The sequence below is a fragment of the Oncorhynchus clarkii genome, chromosome 22, assembly GCF_045791955.1.
Source record: "Oncorhynchus clarkii lewisi isolate Uvic-CL-2024 chromosome 22, UVic_Ocla_1.0, whole genome shotgun sequence".
In the NCBI taxonomy this organism is placed as follows: domain Eukaryota; kingdom Metazoa; phylum Chordata; class Actinopteri; order Salmoniformes; family Salmonidae; genus Oncorhynchus; species Oncorhynchus clarkii.
The window spans coordinates 52986283-53005489 of NC_092168.1; the positions used below are offsets into that span (position 1 = coordinate 52986283).

The following is a 19207-nucleotide window of genomic DNA, read 5'->3' on the forward strand; positions in this document are numbered from 1 at the left end:
CACCATCCAACTCTGCACTCACGCACGCTGGTTTGGTGCTTGTTCACTGGGACAGTTACCAAAATAATACAATTACAATATAATATATTTAACAATGTACCTGATAAGAACGACACAAAATTGCACGTCATGCAATGCACGTCTCACCATCCAACTCTGCACTCACGCACTGTACAAAATATATGAACCCCCCCACCAGACACAGTAAGTTGCTAGCTAATACTGGCGGGAATTCTCTACAACAAAATGCACAACAAATATTCTCCAAAAACCGCTGCATCTTATCGAATAACATTTACAAACAATTTGATATAAATTGTACATTTAAATTATCACTTAAGAGTATAAAAATCACTTTTGATGTACAGTGCTTTGCAACCAACAACTTACCGCTGGTTTGGTGCTTGTTCACTGGGACGATTCTAACTGGAACATCCCCCCTCGTAAGCAAGCTACGCAAACCAGCCAATAAGATGCCATGTTGAGTAGGTGAAGGCAAAACAAACTCAAACCAAAAACCCATTGGCTTAACAATAAAGTGTCAAGTGGAATCACCAATATAACCCTGTTACACTTGAAGATGATTGGCCAGACCCTGCAGATGGATACAGCCTTATAAGCAATGCATGGATTGCCATTTATCCTTGCTGTTATTCTCAATCTCTTTTCAAGTAAAGGGGGAAATGCAGTTTAAATATTTTGTTTAATTTAATTCATCTGGTTAAGACTGTCACTATTGTCAGGGCCACCCAGATGTGCAGCGCTGGACACAGCTTTTTTGTCACAACTAATTCATCTGGCTCAGTCTAGTCCAGTCTCTCAGGCATCACCTAATTCTGAACAGCTAGGAGATCTAGACTTCAGTTTAATCATGATTTATCTGGTACACACAAATCACTTTATAAATGTTAATGTGGTTTGACTGTTTTGAGTGAAAAGCAAGAAGATAATGAATATTTAGGAGATTTGCAGAGGATGAACAATGAGGCAATTGCCTGGGTATCCACAGGGTGTGCAGGCCATTGTTCCAGCACTAACACCTTAACTCCTCTAATCATCAAGAACTTCATTGGCTAGTGGAATTACTAAGGTGTTAGAAACAAAGTGCATTCTCACATGTTTTGTCCAATGTTTTATTCTCTCTGACTAAAATGTGTGTTATTAAGGCAGAAGCATGTATCATCATAGGAATTAAAATACGCTGTAGCTTTAAAGGATCAGCCTTCTCCTTTTCCACAAAGGAAAAACTACAGTGGGAGGGGTTTCTTCTGTGCCACTGGTGTGCTGCGTTGCTTTAGTCACAAGACATTACTCTGGTGTGCTGCATTGCTTTAGTCAAAACACTCGACTTACATGTGATTCTGTAGTCGTCTTGAAAGGAAAGTGAGTTTTTACCAATTTATTTTAATGTAGCTACAATATTGTAAAACTACATGCTTCAAACTGTATTTGTAGAATTCATGACAATTGGGAGGAACTTGCATATATATTTTGTGAACTTTGCCTTGTTTGTCTTTACCAGCCACGCTATGTTCATACAAAACTGTCTGTTGAGAAATGCAGAATGAGAGCTGTGACAAGGCAGGCCGAATGCCAACCTGACAATAGTTACAGTTGAATAAACTCACAGGCTCACTATATTCCTGCACTAGCACTGCTTATGTTTACATGAACTGACTTTTATATAAATACATATAGTGTGTCATTCTCATCTGTGAAAGGATAGTGTTGTGATTGTTTTGACAGACCATTTAGCCATGTCCTGTGCTATGAAAAGTCTGGTGGAGGATAACGACAGATACCTGAAGTCCTTCCAGCTGTTCCTGGAGCGCTCCTCTGAACACAAGTGCATGCAGGACTTTATCCATGGCATCTTGCCTGATATTCTAGCCAGGTAACAGTGCTGACACTCTAGCCAGACAGCAGTGCTGACACACTAGCCAGACAACAGTGCTGACACACTAGCCAGACAACAGTGCTGACACACTAGCCAGACAACAGTGCTGACACACTAGCCAGACAACAGTTCTGACAGACTAGCCAGACATCAGTGCTGACACACTAGCCAAACAACAGTGCTGACACACTAGCCAGACAACAGTGCTGACAATCTAGCCAGAAAACAACACTAGCCAGACAACAGTGCTGACACACTAGCCAGACAACAGTGCTGACACACTAGCCAGACAACAGTTCTGACACACTAGCCAGACAACAGTGCTGACACACTAGCCAGACAACAGTGCTGACACACTAGCCAGACAACAGTACTGACACACTAGCCAGACAACAGTGCTGACACACTAGCCAGACAACAGTGCTGACACACTAGCCAGACAACAGTGCTGACACACTAGCCAGACAACAGTGCTGACACACTAGCCAGACAACAGTTCTGATACACTAGTCAGACAACAGTTCTGATACACTAGTCAGACAACAGTTCTGACACACTAGCCAGACAACAGTGCTGACACACTAGCCAGACAACAGTGCTGACACACTAGCCAGACAACAGTGCTGACACACTAGCCAGACAACAGTGCTGACACACTAGCCAGACAACAGTTCTGATACACTAGTCAGACAACAGTTCTTATACACTAGCCAGACAACAGTGCTGACACACTAGCCAGACAACAGTGCTGACACACTAGCTAGACAACAGTGCTGACACACTAGCTAGACAACAGTTCTGATACACTAGCCAGACAACAGTTCTGATACACTAGCCAGACAACAGTTCTGATACACTAGCCAGACAACAGTTCTGATACACTAGCCAGACAACAGTGCTGATACAGTAGCCAGACAACAGTGCTGATACAGTAGCCAGACAACAGTTCTGATACACTAGCCAGACAACAGTTCTGATACACTAGCCAGACAACAGTTCTGATACACTAGCCAGACAACAGTGCTGATACAGTAGCCAGACAACAGTTCTGATACACTAGTCAGACAACAGTTCTGATACAGTAGCCAGACAACAGTTCTGACACACTAGCCAGACAACAGTGCTGACACACTAGCCAGACAACAGTTCTGATACGCTAGCCAGACAACAGTTCTGATACGCTAGCCAGACAACAGTTCTGATACGCTAGCCAGACAACAGTTCTGATACGCTAGCCAGACAACAGTTCTGATACGCTAGCCAGACAACAGTTCTGATACGCTAGCCAGACAACAGTTTTGATACGCTAGCCAGACAACAGTTCTGATACGCTAGCCAGACAACAGTTCTGATACACTAGCCAGGTAACATTTCTGACATAGTAGCCCAATTATGGCTACAATTCCAAGGATACTTAACCCCATGTTAGACAGAACATCACAAGGGCATAACTTTGGATGTAATTAAGTATTTGAGGATCTTACACGGTATATGTTTCATGGTAGTATGAGTACCTTTCCTGAAAGCACAATGTCCTGCCTGTTTCTTCCCCAGCGTTGGAGAGGGAAAAGCCAATCTTAATGTGATGGGAGTGGGAAGTGGAGCAGGTGAGGAAGAACCATGGTGTCAAAGGATTAAACTATATTAGATAAAGATTTTGTTGAGAAAATTCAAATATCTACTCTTTGTTTAACCCTCTACAATTGTACGGGTTGAAAATGGCTGATTTGGGCACTGATAAAAGCCTAAATTGGAATGCAGTGGCTGTACAGTAACATGCTATTACATTATAATTATTTAGCAGACACATCAAGTGCAGAGCGACTTACAGGAGCAATTACGATTAAGTGCCTTGCTCAAGGGCACATTAACAATGTTTCACCTTGTCGGCTCGGGGATTCAACCCAGCAACCTTTTGCTTACTGTCCCAAGACTCTTAACCGCTAGGCTACCTAAGTTATGTCAGAGCTGTGTCTCTGCGCTTCATACTGCTGTACGGGTTTTGACTGTCAGTCGTTCTGAACTTGAGCACCTCCAGTGTCAAGAAATGATGACAAATGATCACTGATATCCATGATTTACTTATTGGGTAGCTGACATGATTAGTCATGATAAAATGACATGACTGAAACGTCCTGTAGATCTTATGCTTTATGTTTGAAAGACAAACACTTTTTGATATTTGCTTCATACCTGATTAGGATCACATGTATTTTTTTTTATTGTTGCACTGTTGAACACTTGTAATCATTCTCCATCTTGTAGACCGCTATCCAGCTGTCAGATACTCATTCACCTCAATGTCACCTTTCACAAGTCTTTCGGCAGAGTGAGTCTCTTCCAAGTAGCTAAAGAAATGTGTTTCAATCCTGTTTCAATCAAATCAATGAACCTATGAGGACTCTGATTTACTTTCAGTTCCTGCACAGTGTTTCTCTTCCTATAATAGGATAGAATAGGAGGAACTTTAATGTCCCGAAGGGGGACATTGACGGACTTTAACACACAGTACTGCTGTATACAAAAATAGACACTGGTCATTATACACAACATAATACAAACTGTACAGTCCACATTACCTGTCCTCTCCTCAGGTGAGATAGACATACCTGTAGAATTGTCTTAGCTGTTCTCAGGTGAGACCTACAGTATGTGTTTCTCATTTTACCAACATCACCTGTCCTCTCCTCAGGTGAGATTGACCTTGAGATGTTCTCTCAGCTGCATCTGAAGCATCCTGCAGTAACTGTGGACAACCAGGTGGTGGAACCCAGCGCCCAGCAGCTCCACCTCTATAAGGGTAGATATAATCATACTGAATTCTCTAAGGGTACAGTGGGGCACAAAAGTATTTAGTCAGCCACCAATTGTGCAAGTTCTCCCACTTAAAAATATGAGAGAGGCCTGTAATTTTCATCATAGGTACACTTCAACTATGACAGACAAAAAGTGGGGAAAAAATCCAGAAAATCACATTGTAGGATTTTTAATGAATTTATTTGCAAATTATGGTGGGAAAAAAGTATTTGGTCACCTATAAACAAGCAAGATTTCTGGCTCTCACAGACCTGTAACTTCTTCTTTAAGAGGCTCCTCTGTCCTCCACTCGTTACCTGTATTAATGGCACCTGTTTGAACTTGTTATCAGTATAAAAGACACCTGTCCACAACCTCAAACAGTCACACTCCAAACTCCACTATGGCCAAGACCAAAGATCTGTCAAAGGACACCAGAAACAAAATTGTAGACCTGCACCAGGCTAGGAAGACTGAATCTGCAATAGGTAAGCAGCTTGGTTTGAATAAATCAACTGTGGGAGCAATTATTAGGAAATGGAAGACATACAAGACCACTGATAATCTCTCTCGATCTGGGGCTCCACGCAAGATCTCACCCCGTGGGGTCAAAATGATCACAAGAATGGTGAGCAAAAATCCCAGAACCACACGGGGGACCTAGTGAATGACCTGCAGAGAGCTGGGACCAAAGTAACAAAGCCTACCATCAGTAACACACTATGCCGCCAGGGACTCAAATCCTGCACTGCCAGACGTGTCCCCCTACTTAAGCCAGTACATGTCCAGGCCCGTCTGAAGTTTGCTAGAGAGCATTTGGATGATCCAGAAGAAGATTGGGAGAATGTCATATGGTCAGATGAAACCAAAATATAACTTTTTGGTAAAAACTCAACTCGTCGTGTTTGGAGGACAAAGAATGCTGAGTTGCATCCAAAGAACACCATACCAACTGTGAAGCATGTGGGTGGAAACATCATGCTTTGGGGCTGTTTTTCTGCAAAGGGATCAGGACGACTGATCCGTGTTTAGAAAAGAATGAATACGGCCATGTATCATGAGATTTTGAGTGAAAACCTCCTTCCATCAGCAAGGGCAATGAAGATGAAATGTGGCTGGGTCTTTCAGCATGACAATGATCCCACACACACCGCCCGGGCAACGAAGGAGTGGCTTCGTAAGAAGCATTTCAAGGTCCTGGAGTGGCCTAGCCAGTCTCCAGATCTCAACACCATAGAAAATATTTGGAGGGAGTTGAAAGTCCGTGTTGCCCAGCAACAGCCCCAAAACATCGCTGCTCTAGAGGAGATGGGACAAAATACCAGCAACAGTGTGTGAAAACCTTGTGAAGACTTACATAAAATGTTTAACCTCTGTCATTGCCAACAAAGGGTATATAACAAAGTAATGAGATAAACTTTTGTTATTGACCAAATAGTTATTTTCCACCATAATTTGCAAATAAATTCATTAAAAATCCTACAATGTGATTTTCTGGATTTCTTTTCTCATTTTGTCTGTCATAGTTGAAGTGTACCTATGATGAAAATTACAGGCCTCTCTCATCTTTTTAAGTTGGAGAACTTGCACAATTGGTGGCTGACTAAATACTTTTTTGCCGCACTGTATATACGCTGAATAACAATATAAATCAACATGCAACACCGATCCTGCAGGTGAAGAAGCCGGATGTGGAGGTCTTGGGGTGGCGTGGTTACACATGGTCTGCGGTTGTGAGGCCGGTTGGGCATACTGCCAAATTCTCTAAATCGAAGTTGGAGGCGACTTATGGTAGAGAAATTAACATTCAATTCTCTGGCAACAGCTCTGGTGGACATTCCTGCAGTCAGCATGCCAATTGCACACTCCCTCAAAACTTGAGACATCTGTTGTGTTGTGACAAAATTGCACATTTTAGAGTGGCTTTTCATTGTCCCCAGGGTGCATCTGTGTAATGATCATGCTGTTTAATCAGCTTCTTGATATACCACACTTGTCAGGTAGATGGATTATCTTGGTAAAGGAGAAATGCTCACTAACATTAATGTAAACAAATTTCTGCATAAAGTTGGAGAGAAATAAGCTTTTTGAGTATGGAACATTTTTGGGATTTTTTATTTCAGCTCATGAAACATGGTATCAACACTTTACATGTTGCATTTATATTACACCTCTACACGGGCATGTAGTTCAGTGTGATTACACCTCTACACGGGCATGTAGTTCAGTGTGATTACACCTCTACACGGGCATGTAGTTCAGTGTGATTACACCTCTACACGGGCATGTAGTTCAGTGTGATTACACGGGCATGTAGTTCAGTGTGATTACACCTCTACACGGGCATGTAGTTCAGTGTGATTACACGGGCATGTAGTTCAGTGTGATTACACAGGTTTTTCTTTATTTTTACTATTTTCTACATTGTAGAATAATAGTTAAGAGATCAAAACTATGAAATAACACATGGAATTATGTAGTAACCAAAAAGGTGTGCAATGCCAAGAGTGTGCAAAGCTGTCATCAAGGCAAAGGGTGGCTATTTGTCTAATCTCAAATATAAAATATATTTTGATTTGTTGAACACTTTTTTTGGTTACTACATGATTCCATATGTGTTATTTCATAGTTTTGATGTCTTCACTATTATTTTACAATGTAAAAAAATTAAGAAAAACGTTTGACCAGTAGTGTAGTTCAGGATGATTACATCTCTATACTGGTATATAGTTCAGTATGATTAGCTCTGTAATTATATGAATGTACTGTTACTTCATATATCTTTATCTTGTGTAGTGTTGGTGTCCCAGAAACCAAACCTAGACTACATTAAATTCACTTGGAACAAGATGACGGCCACTGAGTTTGAGAAGCACTGGAGAGAGAACCATTTGACCAAGAAGATGGACTTCATTCACATGATACAGGTATAACTACCCAGATGGAGTTACAGGTGAAGTTATAAGTTTACATACACTTAGTTTGGAGTCATTAAAACTCGTTTTTCAACCACTCCACACATTTCTTGTTAACTAACTATAGTTTTGGCAAGTCGATTAGGGCATCTACTTTGCGCATGCTGTGGATGTATTTCAAGGCCTACCTTCAAACTCAGTGCCACTTTGCTTAATAACATCATGGGAAAATCAAAAGAAATCAGCCAAGACCTCAGAAAAAAAATTGTAGACCTCCACAAGACTGGTTCATCCTTGGGAGCAATTTCCAAATGCCCGAAGGTACCACGTCCATCTGTACAAACAATAGTACACAAGTATAAACACCATGGGACCACGCAGCCGTCATACCGCTCAGGAAGGAGACGCGTTCTGTCTCCTAGAGATGAACATACTTTGGTGCGAAAAGTGCAAATCAATCCCAGAACAATCGCAAAGGACCTTGTGAAGATGCTGGAGGAAACAGGAACAAAAGTATCTATATCCACAGTAAAACGAGTCCTATATTGACATAACCTGAAAGGCCGCTCAGCAAGCAAGAAGCTACTGCTCCAAAACCGCCATAAAAAAGCCAGACTACGGTTTGCAACTGCACATGGGGACAAAGATTGTACTTTTTGGAGAAATAACCATAATGACCATCATTATGTTTGGAGTAAAAAGGGGGAGGCTTGCAAGCTGAAGAACACCATCCCAACTGTGAAGCACGGGGGTGACAGTATCATGTTGTGGGGGTGCTTTGCTGTAGGAGGGACTGGTGCACTTCACAAAATAGATGGCATCATGAAGATTGAAACGTATGTGGGAATATTGAAGCAACATCTCAAGACATCAGTCAGGGAGTTAAAGCTTGGTCGTAAATTGGTCTTCCAAATGGATAATGACCCCAAGTATACTTCCAAAGTTGTGGCAAAATGGCTTAAGGACAACAAAGTCAAGGTATTGGAGTGGCCATCACAAAGCCATGAGAATTTATAGAGAATTTGTTGGCAGAACTGAAAAAGAGTGTGCGAGCAAGGAGGCCAACAAACCTGACTCAGTTACACTAGCTCTGTCAAGAGGAATGGGCCAAAATTCACACAATTTATTGTGGGAAGCTTGTGGAAGGCTACCCGAAACATTTGACCCAAGTTAAACAATTTAAAGGCAATGCTACCAAATACTAAATTAGTGTATGTAATCTTCTGACCCACTGGGAATGTGATGAAATAAATAAAAGCTGAAATAAATCACTACTATTATTCTGACATTTCACATGATTAAAAATAAAGTGGTGATCCTAACTGACCTAAAACAGGGATTTTTTACTAGGATTAAATGTCAGGAATTGTGAAACTGAGTTTAAATGTATTTGGCTAAGGTGTATGTAAACTTCTGACTTCAACTGTATATAGGGGATAGTGTGTATGCTACAATAAGTGCAATACATTGCTACACTGAACAAAAATATAAACGCAACATGTAAAGTGTTTCATGAGCTGAAATAAAAGATCCCAGAAATGTTCCATGTACACAAAAAAGCTTATTGCTCTGTTTGTTTACATCCAGCTCTGCCCCACCTGCCTTGAATGGCAGGCCGCCACTGATAATTACACGGGTGCACCTTGTGCTGGGGACAATAAGGCCATTATAAAATGTGCAGTTGTCACACAACACAATGCCACAGATGTCTCAAGTTGAGGGAGTGTGCAATTGGCACGTCGACTGCAGGATTGTCCACCAGAGCTTGTCAGAGAATTGAATGTTCATTTCTCTACCATAAGCCGCCTACAGTGTCGTTTTATAGAATTTGGCAGTATGCTCAACCGGCCTCACGACCACAGACAACGTATAACAATGCCAGCCCAGGACCGCCACATACGGCTTCTTCACCGGCGGGATCGTCGTAGACCAGCCACCCGGATAGCTGATGAAACTGTGGATTTATTCAACCAAAGAATTTCTGCACAAACCGTCAAGCTTATCTGCTCATCGTCCTCTCCAGGGTCTTGACCGGACTATAGTTTGGCATTGTAACTGACTTCAGTGGGCAAATGCTCACCTTCGATGTCAACTGACATGCCGGAGTGTGCCCTTCACGGATCAATCCTTTTCTCAACTGTACCGGGTGATTTGGGCAGGCATAAGCTACGGACAACGAACACAATTGCATTTTATTGATGGCAATTTGAATGCACAGAGATACCGTGATAAGATCCTCAAGCCCATTTTCGTGCCAGTCATCCGCTGCCATCACCTCATGTTTCAGCATGATATTGTATGGCCCCATGTCACAAGGATCTGTACGCAATTTCTAGACGCTGAAAATGTCCCAGTTTTTCCATGACCTGTATACTCATCCATTGAGCATGTTTGGGTTGGTCAGGATCCACGTCTACGAAAGCATGTTCCAGTTCCTGCCAATATCCAGCAACTTCACACAGCCATTGAAGAGGAGTGGAGCAACATTCAACAGACCACAATCAACAGCCTGATCAGCGCCATGCGAAGGAGATGTGTCACGCTGCATGAGGTGGTCACACCGAATAATGACTGGTGTTCTGATCCACACCCCTACCTTTTTATTTTAAGGTACTGTATATGCATCTGTTGGTCACAGATCTCTATTCCCAGTCGTGAAATCCATAGATCAGATGAGGGCCTAATTTATTTCTTTAAATTTACTAATTTCCTTATGAACTGTAACTCAGTAAAATGTTTGAAATTGTTGCATGTTGCATTTTTATACAGTGGGGAGAACAAGTATTTGTTACACTGCCGATTTTGCAGGTTTTCCTACTTACAAAGCATGTAGAGGTCTGTAATTTTTATCATAGGTACACTTCAACTGTGGGAGACAGAATCTAAAACAAAAATCCAGAAAATCACATTGTATGATTTTTAAGTAATTCATTTGCATTTTATTGCATGAGATAAGTATTTGATATATCAGAAAAGCAGAACTTAATATTTGGTACAGAAACCCTTTTTGCAATTACAGAGATCATACATTTCCTGTAGTTCTTGACCAGGATTGCACACACTGCAGCAGGGATTTTAGCCCACTCCTCCATACAGACCTTCTCCAGATCCTTCAGGTTTCAGGGCTTGTAAGTAGGAAACACTGCCGATTTTGCAGGTTATCAAATACTTGTTCTCCCCACTGTATATCAGTGTATTTATTTCGTCATATTCAGTCTTATATCACAATAACATGAGAGTTCCCCTGTACTCTATCCAGATGTTGTATTACGTGAAGGATCCAGGTGCTACAGTCACATTCTACCAGAGCCTCCTGGACAGGAATGGAAAACTACTTGTAATTCTGGTGTCTGGTGAGTCAGTTGAGTTCATGTACAGTCAAACGTTTGGACACACCTACTCATTCAAGGGTTTTTCTTTATGTTTACTATTTTCTACATTGTAGAATAATAGTGACGACATCAAAACTATGAAATAACATATATGCAATCATGTAGTAAACAAATCAAAATAGATTTTAGATTCTTCAAAGTAGCCACCCTTTGCCTTGATGACAGCTTTGCACACTCTTGGCATTCTCTCACCTGGAATGCATTTCACGTGAACAAACATGCTTTTTCATACACGTGGATCCTGACCAACCTGACCAACCCCTATTAAAATTTGTGGAATTTATTTTCCTCCTTAATGTGTTTGTGCCAATCAGTTGTGTTGTGACAAGGTAGGGGTGGTAAACAGAAGATAGCTCTATATGGTAAAAGACCAATTCCATATTATGGCAAGAACAGCACAATTTAAGCAAAGAGAAATGACAGTCCATCATTACTTTAAGAAATGAAGGTCAGTCAATCTGGAAAATTTCATGAACTTTGAAAGTTTCTTCAAGTGCAGTTGCAAAAATCATTGAGCGCTGTGTTGAAACTGGCTCTAATGAGGACTGCCACATGAAAGGAAGACCCAGTGTTACCTCTGCTGCAGAGTTAACTGCACCTCCGATTGCAGCCCAAATAAATCAAATAAAACAAATCTAATTTTATTTGTCACATGGACAATGACCCAACACACCCCCAGGGTGTGTAATGGCTATTTGACCAAGAAGGAGAGTGATGGAGTGCTGCATCAGAGGACTTGGCCTTTTTGACTGGTACTGTATATGTACAAGCATTGAATCTGTAGTGTTACCAGACTCCATGCCAGAGCTCTTTTATACTTACTTTAGGTGGTTAACATAGAATTACATATTACAACTAATTCATAATGAGTTACTATTAGAACTAAGTCATTTAATAGCATATATGTGGTTGTTACACTGTGGGGTTCTGTTACTATGGGAGGTTATAATGTGTATCATGTCTGTAGATGAGAGTGGCTGGGGAAAGCTGTGGAGGACCTTCAGGACCCAGCTGTGTAACACAGAGATCAGTCAGTGTGTGACTACAGGTGATATTAAAGCCTACCTGGACTCTAAGACAGTGAGTTACCAGAGCTACAAGCTTCCATCTCAGATGGACATCACCGAGTGTTTCACTGAGGGAGACCAGAGAGGAGAACTGCTTCTGGACTTCCTGACTGAGGTGTTAGACTTCAGCTCCACTGCTCCTCCTGAGCTGAAGAGAGGAGTTCTAGACCTGCTGAAGACCCCAGACTGTAGCAAGGAGGTGGATGGGAGGGTCATCTTCAATAACACCTTGGAGGTGCTGGTGGTTGACCCTCTACAGTAACACAGGAATAGATCTCAAAATGCTGTAGCAACAATGTGTATCACTGATAAACACTGAGTATACAAAACATTAGGAACACTTCCTCTTTCCATGAGATAGACTGACCAGGTGAATCCAGGTGAAAGCTATGATCCCTTATTGATGTTACTTGTTAAATCCACTTCAATCAGTGTAGATGAAGGGGGGGAGACAAGTTAAATAAATAAATAAGGCAATTGAGACATGGATTTTTATGTGTATATCATTCAGAGGGTGAATAGGCAAGATGAAAGATTTAAGTGCTTTTGAATGGGGTATGGTAGTAGGTACCAGGTACACCGGTTCATGTAAAGAACTGCAATGCTGATGGGTTTTTCACGTGTTTCAAGAATGGTCCACCGCCCAAAGGACATCCAGCCAACTGCGGGAAGTATTGGAGTCAACCTGGGCCAGCATCCTTGTGGAACGTTTGACACCTTGTAGAGTCTGTGCCCCGATGAATTGAGGCTGTTCTGTGGGGTGCAACTAATTATTAGGAAGGTGTTCCTAATGACTGGTATATTCAGTGTATGCATGAAAGGCTTGTTGTGGTATTCATATAATTACCTGATTCCCGTCTGCCCACCAAGATCCCACACCTGGAACTTCAGGTTCTTGTACGTCACTGTCTCCATGTTGAAGCCGATCACTGTACAACACAATGACAGAGATGAAACACCTTAAACACACGTCAAAGAAAGACATTGTCTCCAAACATGTGGAAAGACTATTTATTATTCGAGGGGGGGGGGGGGGGGGGGTGCTACTCAATATTAGGAAAATGTTCCTAATGTGTGGTATAATCAGTGTATAAAGTCAGTATTTCATCCATCACAACTTTAACAACACAACAGAACCTAAAACATGATACACAGTTGCTTCCAGGGGCGCTACTTTTGTTTTAGAAGTTGGAAAAGTAAGCAAAAATGCCCACAGTCATCAAGCAAGATAAGAGATAATTATTAAATATGTTTTAAGTGGTTGATAAAACTGAACTAGATGCAAGGTAATTTAATAATAAATATTGTTTTGCACCTTTAACCAATAGTCTAACAAATGAACAAGACTTTAAAAAATAAAGTACAAAGACTTTTGATTATCTTTAAGACATCTATATCAAATTTCAGGCAGACTGACCAACCAACCGCATGCACGCCTAACCCTCACCAGTCTAGTCAATAACTCAACTCTCTCCCTAACCCTCACCAGTCTAGTCAATAACTCAACTCTCCCTAACCCCCACCAGTCTAGTCAATAACTCAACTCTCTCCCTGACCCCCACCAGTCTAGTCAATAACTCAACTCTTTCCCAACCCAATTTCCTTCAAACTTTGTTTTTATTCCCAAGGAAAAGGTTTGGAATTTAAAAATAAATAACACCTGTACATATACATTAACACACAAACAGCACATCCATATAATTAATCTCATAGAGCTGTTTTTTTTACATTTACAAAAAAAATTAACATATACATTTTAAATAGATGGTACTTTTATATAGAGCATTCACATGACAAAGATATTATATACAGTACCAGTCAAGTTTGGACACCTACTCATTCAAGGGTTTTTCTTTATTTTACTATTTTCTACATTGTAGAATAATAGTCACTATGAAATAACACATATGGAATCATGTAACTAAAAAAGTGTTATATAAATCAAAATACATTTTATATTTGAGATTCTTTGAAGTAGCCACCCAACAAGGTAGACAAATTTCGAGCAAGGGTTCCCTTCCAGAGAGACATCAGAGATTGTAACATTCTTTGTTTCACGGAAACATGGCTCACTCGGGATACGTTATCAGAGTCAGTACAGCCACCCGGTTTCTTCACGCATCGCACCGACAGAAACAAACATATCTGGTAAGAAGAAGTGCGGGGGTGTATGCCTTATGATTAACTCCAGTGTTTAATTGCTCAATTGTAATTATTTTGCCACTATGGCCTATTTATTGCCTTACCTCCCTTATCTTACCTCATTTACACACAGTGTATGTAGACTTTTAAATTTTTTTTTTATTTCACCTTTATTTAACCAGGTAGGCTAGTTGAGAACAAGTTCTCATTTACAACTGTGACCTGGCCAAGATAAAGCAAAGCAGTGCGACACAAACAACACAGAGTTACACATGGAATAAACAAACATAGTCAATAACACAATATAAAAAGTATATATACAGTGTGTGCAAATGAGGTAGGATAAGGGAGGTAAGGCAATAAATAGGCCATAGTGGCGAAATAATTACAATTTAGCAATTAAACACTGGAATGATAGATGTGCAGACAATGAATGTGCAAAGGAGCAAAAAAATAAATATAAATAACAGTATGGGGATGAGGTAGTTGGTTGGGCTATTTACAGATGGCCTACGTACAGGTTCAGTGATCGGTCAGCTGCTCTGACAGCTGGTGCTTAAAGTTAGTGAGGGATAAATAAGTCTCCAGCTTCAGTGATTTTTGCAAATCGTTCCAGTCATTGGCAGCAGAAAACTGGTAAGAAAGGCAGCCAAAGGAGGAATTGGCTTTGGGGGCGACCAGTGAAAAATACCTGCTGGAGTGTGTGCTACGGGTGGGTGCTGCTATGGTGACCAGTGAGCTGAGATAAGGCGGGGCTTTACCTAGTAAATACTTATCAATGGAGCCAATGGGTTTGGCTACGAATATGAAGTGAGGGCCAGCCAACGAGAGCATACAGGTCACAGTGGTGGGTAGTATATGGGGCTTTGGTGACAAAACAGATGGCACTGTGATAGACTGCATCCAGTTTGCTGAGTAGAGTGTTGGAGGCTATTTTATAAATGACATCACCAAAGTCAAGGATCGGTAGGATAGTCAGTTTACAAGGGTATGTTTGGCAGCATGAGTGAAGGATGCTTTGTTGCGAAATAGGAAGCTGTTATGTTCTCCAGTTTCTGTGTTGTGGTGGTGTTTGTATGTGTGCGTTTCAGGGTGGCTTCCTGAAATTCTAAGCAACTGATTGGCCACTTCGATGACTGGAGATCTGACCCCGCCCTCTTATCAGGAGATACAGCTGTCTTCAATTACCGACTCCTTCTGAAGCTAGAAAAGCCAGTGTTCCTTTGTTAGGAGGGAGCTGATTGATGTGTCATGTGTTGCTCAGAGAGAGCTTATTGGTATGTCGTGTGTTGGTTGTTGCTCAGAGAGCTTCTTTGATGTCCTGTGTTGGTTGTTGCTCAGACAGTTAAGTATTTTTTTTTAGCCGCTGCTTCTAAGGTATGCGTGTGCCAATAGGACGCAGTGTTTTTGATTATTGAAATTGTGTTCTTATGTTTATTGTTTAATTTGTTCCCAGGGGGGGAAGGGCACCTTGGGAGTGCTTAGGCAAATCTCACACAAATTATCAATGAACCTACCAGGTACCTCCCCAAAGCCTTAAACACGGGCACCCTCATAGATATCATCCTAACCAACTTGCCCTCTAAATACACCTCTGCTGTCTTCAACCAAGATCTCAGCGATCACTGCCTCATTGCCTGCATCCGTAATGGGTCAGCAATCAAACAACCTCCACTCATCACTGTCAAACGCTCCCTGAAACACTTCAGCGAGCAGGCCTTTCTAATCGACCTGGCCGGGGTATCCTGGAAGGATATTGATCTCATCCCGTCAGTAGAGGATGCCTGGATATTTTTTTTAAATGCCTTCCTAACCATCTTAAATAAACATGCCCCATTCAAGAAATTTAGAACCAGGAACAGATATAGCCCTTGGTTCTCCCCAGACCTGACTGCCCTTAACCATCACAAAAACATCCTATGGCGTTCTACATTAGCATCGAACAGCCCCCGTGATATGCAGCTGTTCAGGGAAGCTAGAAACCATTATACACAGGCAGTTAGAAAAGCCAAGACTAGCTTTTTCAAGCAGAAATTTGCTTCCTGCAACACTAACTCAAAAAACACTGTCACCACGGATAAATCCACCATAATTGAGAATTTCAATTGAGAATTTCAATAAGCATTTTTCTACGGCTGGCCATGCTTTCCAACAGCACTGCACCCCCCACAGCAACTCGCCCAAGCCTTCCCCATTTATCCTTCTCCCAAATCCGTTCAGCTGATGTTCTGAAAGAGCTGCAAAATCTGGACCCCTACAAATCAGCCGGGCTAGACAATCTGGACCCTTTCTTTCTAAAATGATCTGCCGAAATTGTTGCCACCCCTATTACTAGCCTGTTCAACCTCTCTTTCGTGTCGTCTGAGATTCCCAAAGATTGGAAAGCAGCTGCAGTCATCCCCCTCTTCAAAGGGGGGGGATACTCTTGACCCAAACTGCTACAGACCTATATCTATCCTACCATGCCTTTCTAAGGTCTTCGAAAGCCAAGTCAACAAACAGATCACCGACCATTTTGAATCTCACCATACCTTCTCTGCTTTGCAATCTGGTTTCAGAGCTGGTCATGGTTGCACCTCAGCCACGTTCAAGGTCCTAAACGATATCTTAACCGCCATCGATAAGAAACATTACTGTGCAGCTGTATTCATTGATCTGGCCAAGGCTTTCGACTCTGTCAATCACCACATCCCCATTGGCAGACTCAACAGCCTTGGTTTCTCAAATGATTGCCTCGCCTGGTTCACCAACTACTTCTCTGATAGAGTTCAGTGTGTCAAATCAGAGGGTCTGCTGTCCGGACCTCTGGCAGTCTCTATGGGGGTGCCACAGGGTTCAATTCTTGGACCGACGCTCTTCTCTGTATACATCAATGAGGTCGCTCTTGCTGCTGGTGAGTCTCTGATCCACCTCTACGCAGACGACACCATTCTGTATACTTCTGGCCCATCTTTGGACACTGTGTTAACAACCCTCCAGGCAAGCTTCAATGCCATACAACTCTCCTTCCGTGGCCTCCAATTGCTCTTAAATACAAGTAAAACTAAATGCATGCTCTTCAACCGATCGCTACCTGCATCTGCCCGCATGTCCAACATCACTACTCTGGACGGCTCTGACTTAGAATACGTGGACAACTACAAATACTTAGGTGTCTGGTTAGACTGTAAACTCTCCTTCCAGACCCATATCAAACATCTCCAATCCAAAGTTAAATCTAGAATTGGCTTCCTATTTCGCAACAAAGCATCCTTCACTCATGCTGCCAAACATACCCTTGTAAAACTGACCATCCTACCAATCCTCGACTTTGACGATGTCATTTACAAAATAGCCTCCAATACCCTACTCAACAAATTGAATGCAATCTATCACAGTGCAATCTGTTTTGTCACCAAAGCCCCATATACTACCCACCATTGCGACCTGTACGCTCTCGTTGGCTGGCCCTCGCTTCATACTCATCGCCAAACCCACTGGCTCCATGTCATCTACAAAATAAAAAAAATAAAAAAATACATATACCCATAGTATATGTCTGTCTATACACATTAGGTAAGACCTGCGCGACCATCCCCTGTATTCTGGTTAGTGCTCCAGGCGGTGCTAGTTAGGTTAGTTGTGGGTAGGTAAGGTAGGAGAAGGGGCTCTAACTTTTATTTTATTTGCTTTGGTTTCGTCCAGCCCCTTTTCCCCATATTACCATGTCTAGGAATAAATTCCCAGTTAGGTAAAATTCTGTCTTTAGTCATCCTTACCCGCACCTACAATCCCATTCATCTTTCACTCCACGGGGAGTTGATTTGTAGCAGGGTGTTGCGTTCCCTCTTCCTAGAGGCGTGAGTGACATAATGGGGGCTCATCCGGGATCCGTTAAACCTACTGGACCCTGCTGCTCTGAGCTCTCGTAATTGAGGTGTGATGGTAGGTTGTGAGTTTGGATGACTTGTTTAGTTTGCGTGTGTTCAGTAGGCTGCTGTCTACAAAATGGCTGCCTCAAACTCCAAGTTTATTGATCTGTTGGTGGGGTTGTGTAAAGTAGACCTTTGCGCTATAGCTGACCATTATGGACTCTTCGTCCCTGAGAAAGCCCTAAAGGCTGAGCTTTTGGTGCAAGTCAGGGAGGGATAATGAGAAAACAAATTCTTGTTGAAAGATGACGATAGGGAGGCTTCAGGAGAGGAGACGGGTAGACCTTCCGATGCCAAGTCGGATGACGGCGCAGAGGAAGGGGTTGCTCGTACCCCCTTTACATTGCCCCAATATGACCCTTTATCTTCTGATTCGGGTCAGTCAGACGGGATGGCTAGGCTGGCCCGTTTGGAAATGGCACAAAAAGAAAGAGAAAGATGAAGTTTGATTTAGAAATTAGGAAAATGGAAATTGACAAGGAGGTGAGGATCCGACAACTGGAGCTAGACGCTGGCGCTAGTGCAACTCCAACCTGCCAGTCTTCAAGCCCACTTTGACGTGAGGAAAAATATTGCTTTAGCCCTTCCATTCTGGGAGTCGGAAGTTGATTCCCATTTCTCTGGGTTTGCGCGTGTGGCAGCTGCGCTGCAATTGGCCACTCAAGGTTTGTCAGCTACTGTTACAATGTAAAATGTCTGGGAAAGCCCAGGAAGTAGTAGCTGCTCTCTCCCTGGAAGACGGTTTAGAGTATGATATAGTTAAAACTGTTGCGGGCTTCTGAGTTGGTGCCTGAAGCTTATAGGCAGCGCTTCAAGAACCACACAACTCTGTCACCGTACTTTTGAGTTTGCAAGGGACAAAGAGTCTCTGTTTAATCGCTGGTGCTCAGTCAGCAAAGCTAACACCTTTGCTGATATTCGGGAGTTGATGCTGTTGGAGGATTTTAAAAGCAACCTCCTTGAGGGAATTGTAGTTAATTTAAATGAACAGAAAGTGGTGCCATTGGCCCAGGCAGCAGTGATGGCAGATGAGTACGCTTTGACACACAAGACTGTCTTGGTGCGACTTGTTTTGAAGGCCGGACGA

The 19207-nt window shown here is 42.1% G+C and overlaps 1 protein-coding gene across 3 annotated transcripts; it reads left to right on the forward strand.

Moving 5' to 3' along the window:
- Positions 1-1272: 1272 nt before the first annotated feature.
- On the forward strand, positions 1273-13453 carry LOC139381017 (histamine N-methyltransferase-like). 3 transcript variants are annotated; one of them, XM_071124248.1, is made up of 7 exons: positions 1273-1383; positions 1747-1894; positions 3452-3504; positions 4590-4697; positions 7490-7620; positions 10868-10961; positions 11968-13453. In XM_071124248.1, exons 2-7 carry the CDS (start codon positions 1758-1760, stop codon positions 12327-12329), a joined length of 885 nt encoding a protein of 294 aa, XP_070980349.1. In that variant the 5' UTR covers positions 1273-1383; positions 1747-1757; the 3' UTR covers positions 12330-13453. The 3 variants fall into 3 exon arrangements, with proteins under 3 accessions (XP_070980349.1, XP_070980350.1, XP_070980351.1); XM_071124249.1 differs by having other exon boundaries at positions 1298-1383; positions 1727-1894; XM_071124250.1 differs by having other exon boundaries at positions 1317-1383; positions 1722-1894.
- The last annotated feature ends 5754 nt before the right edge of the window (positions 13454-19207 follow it).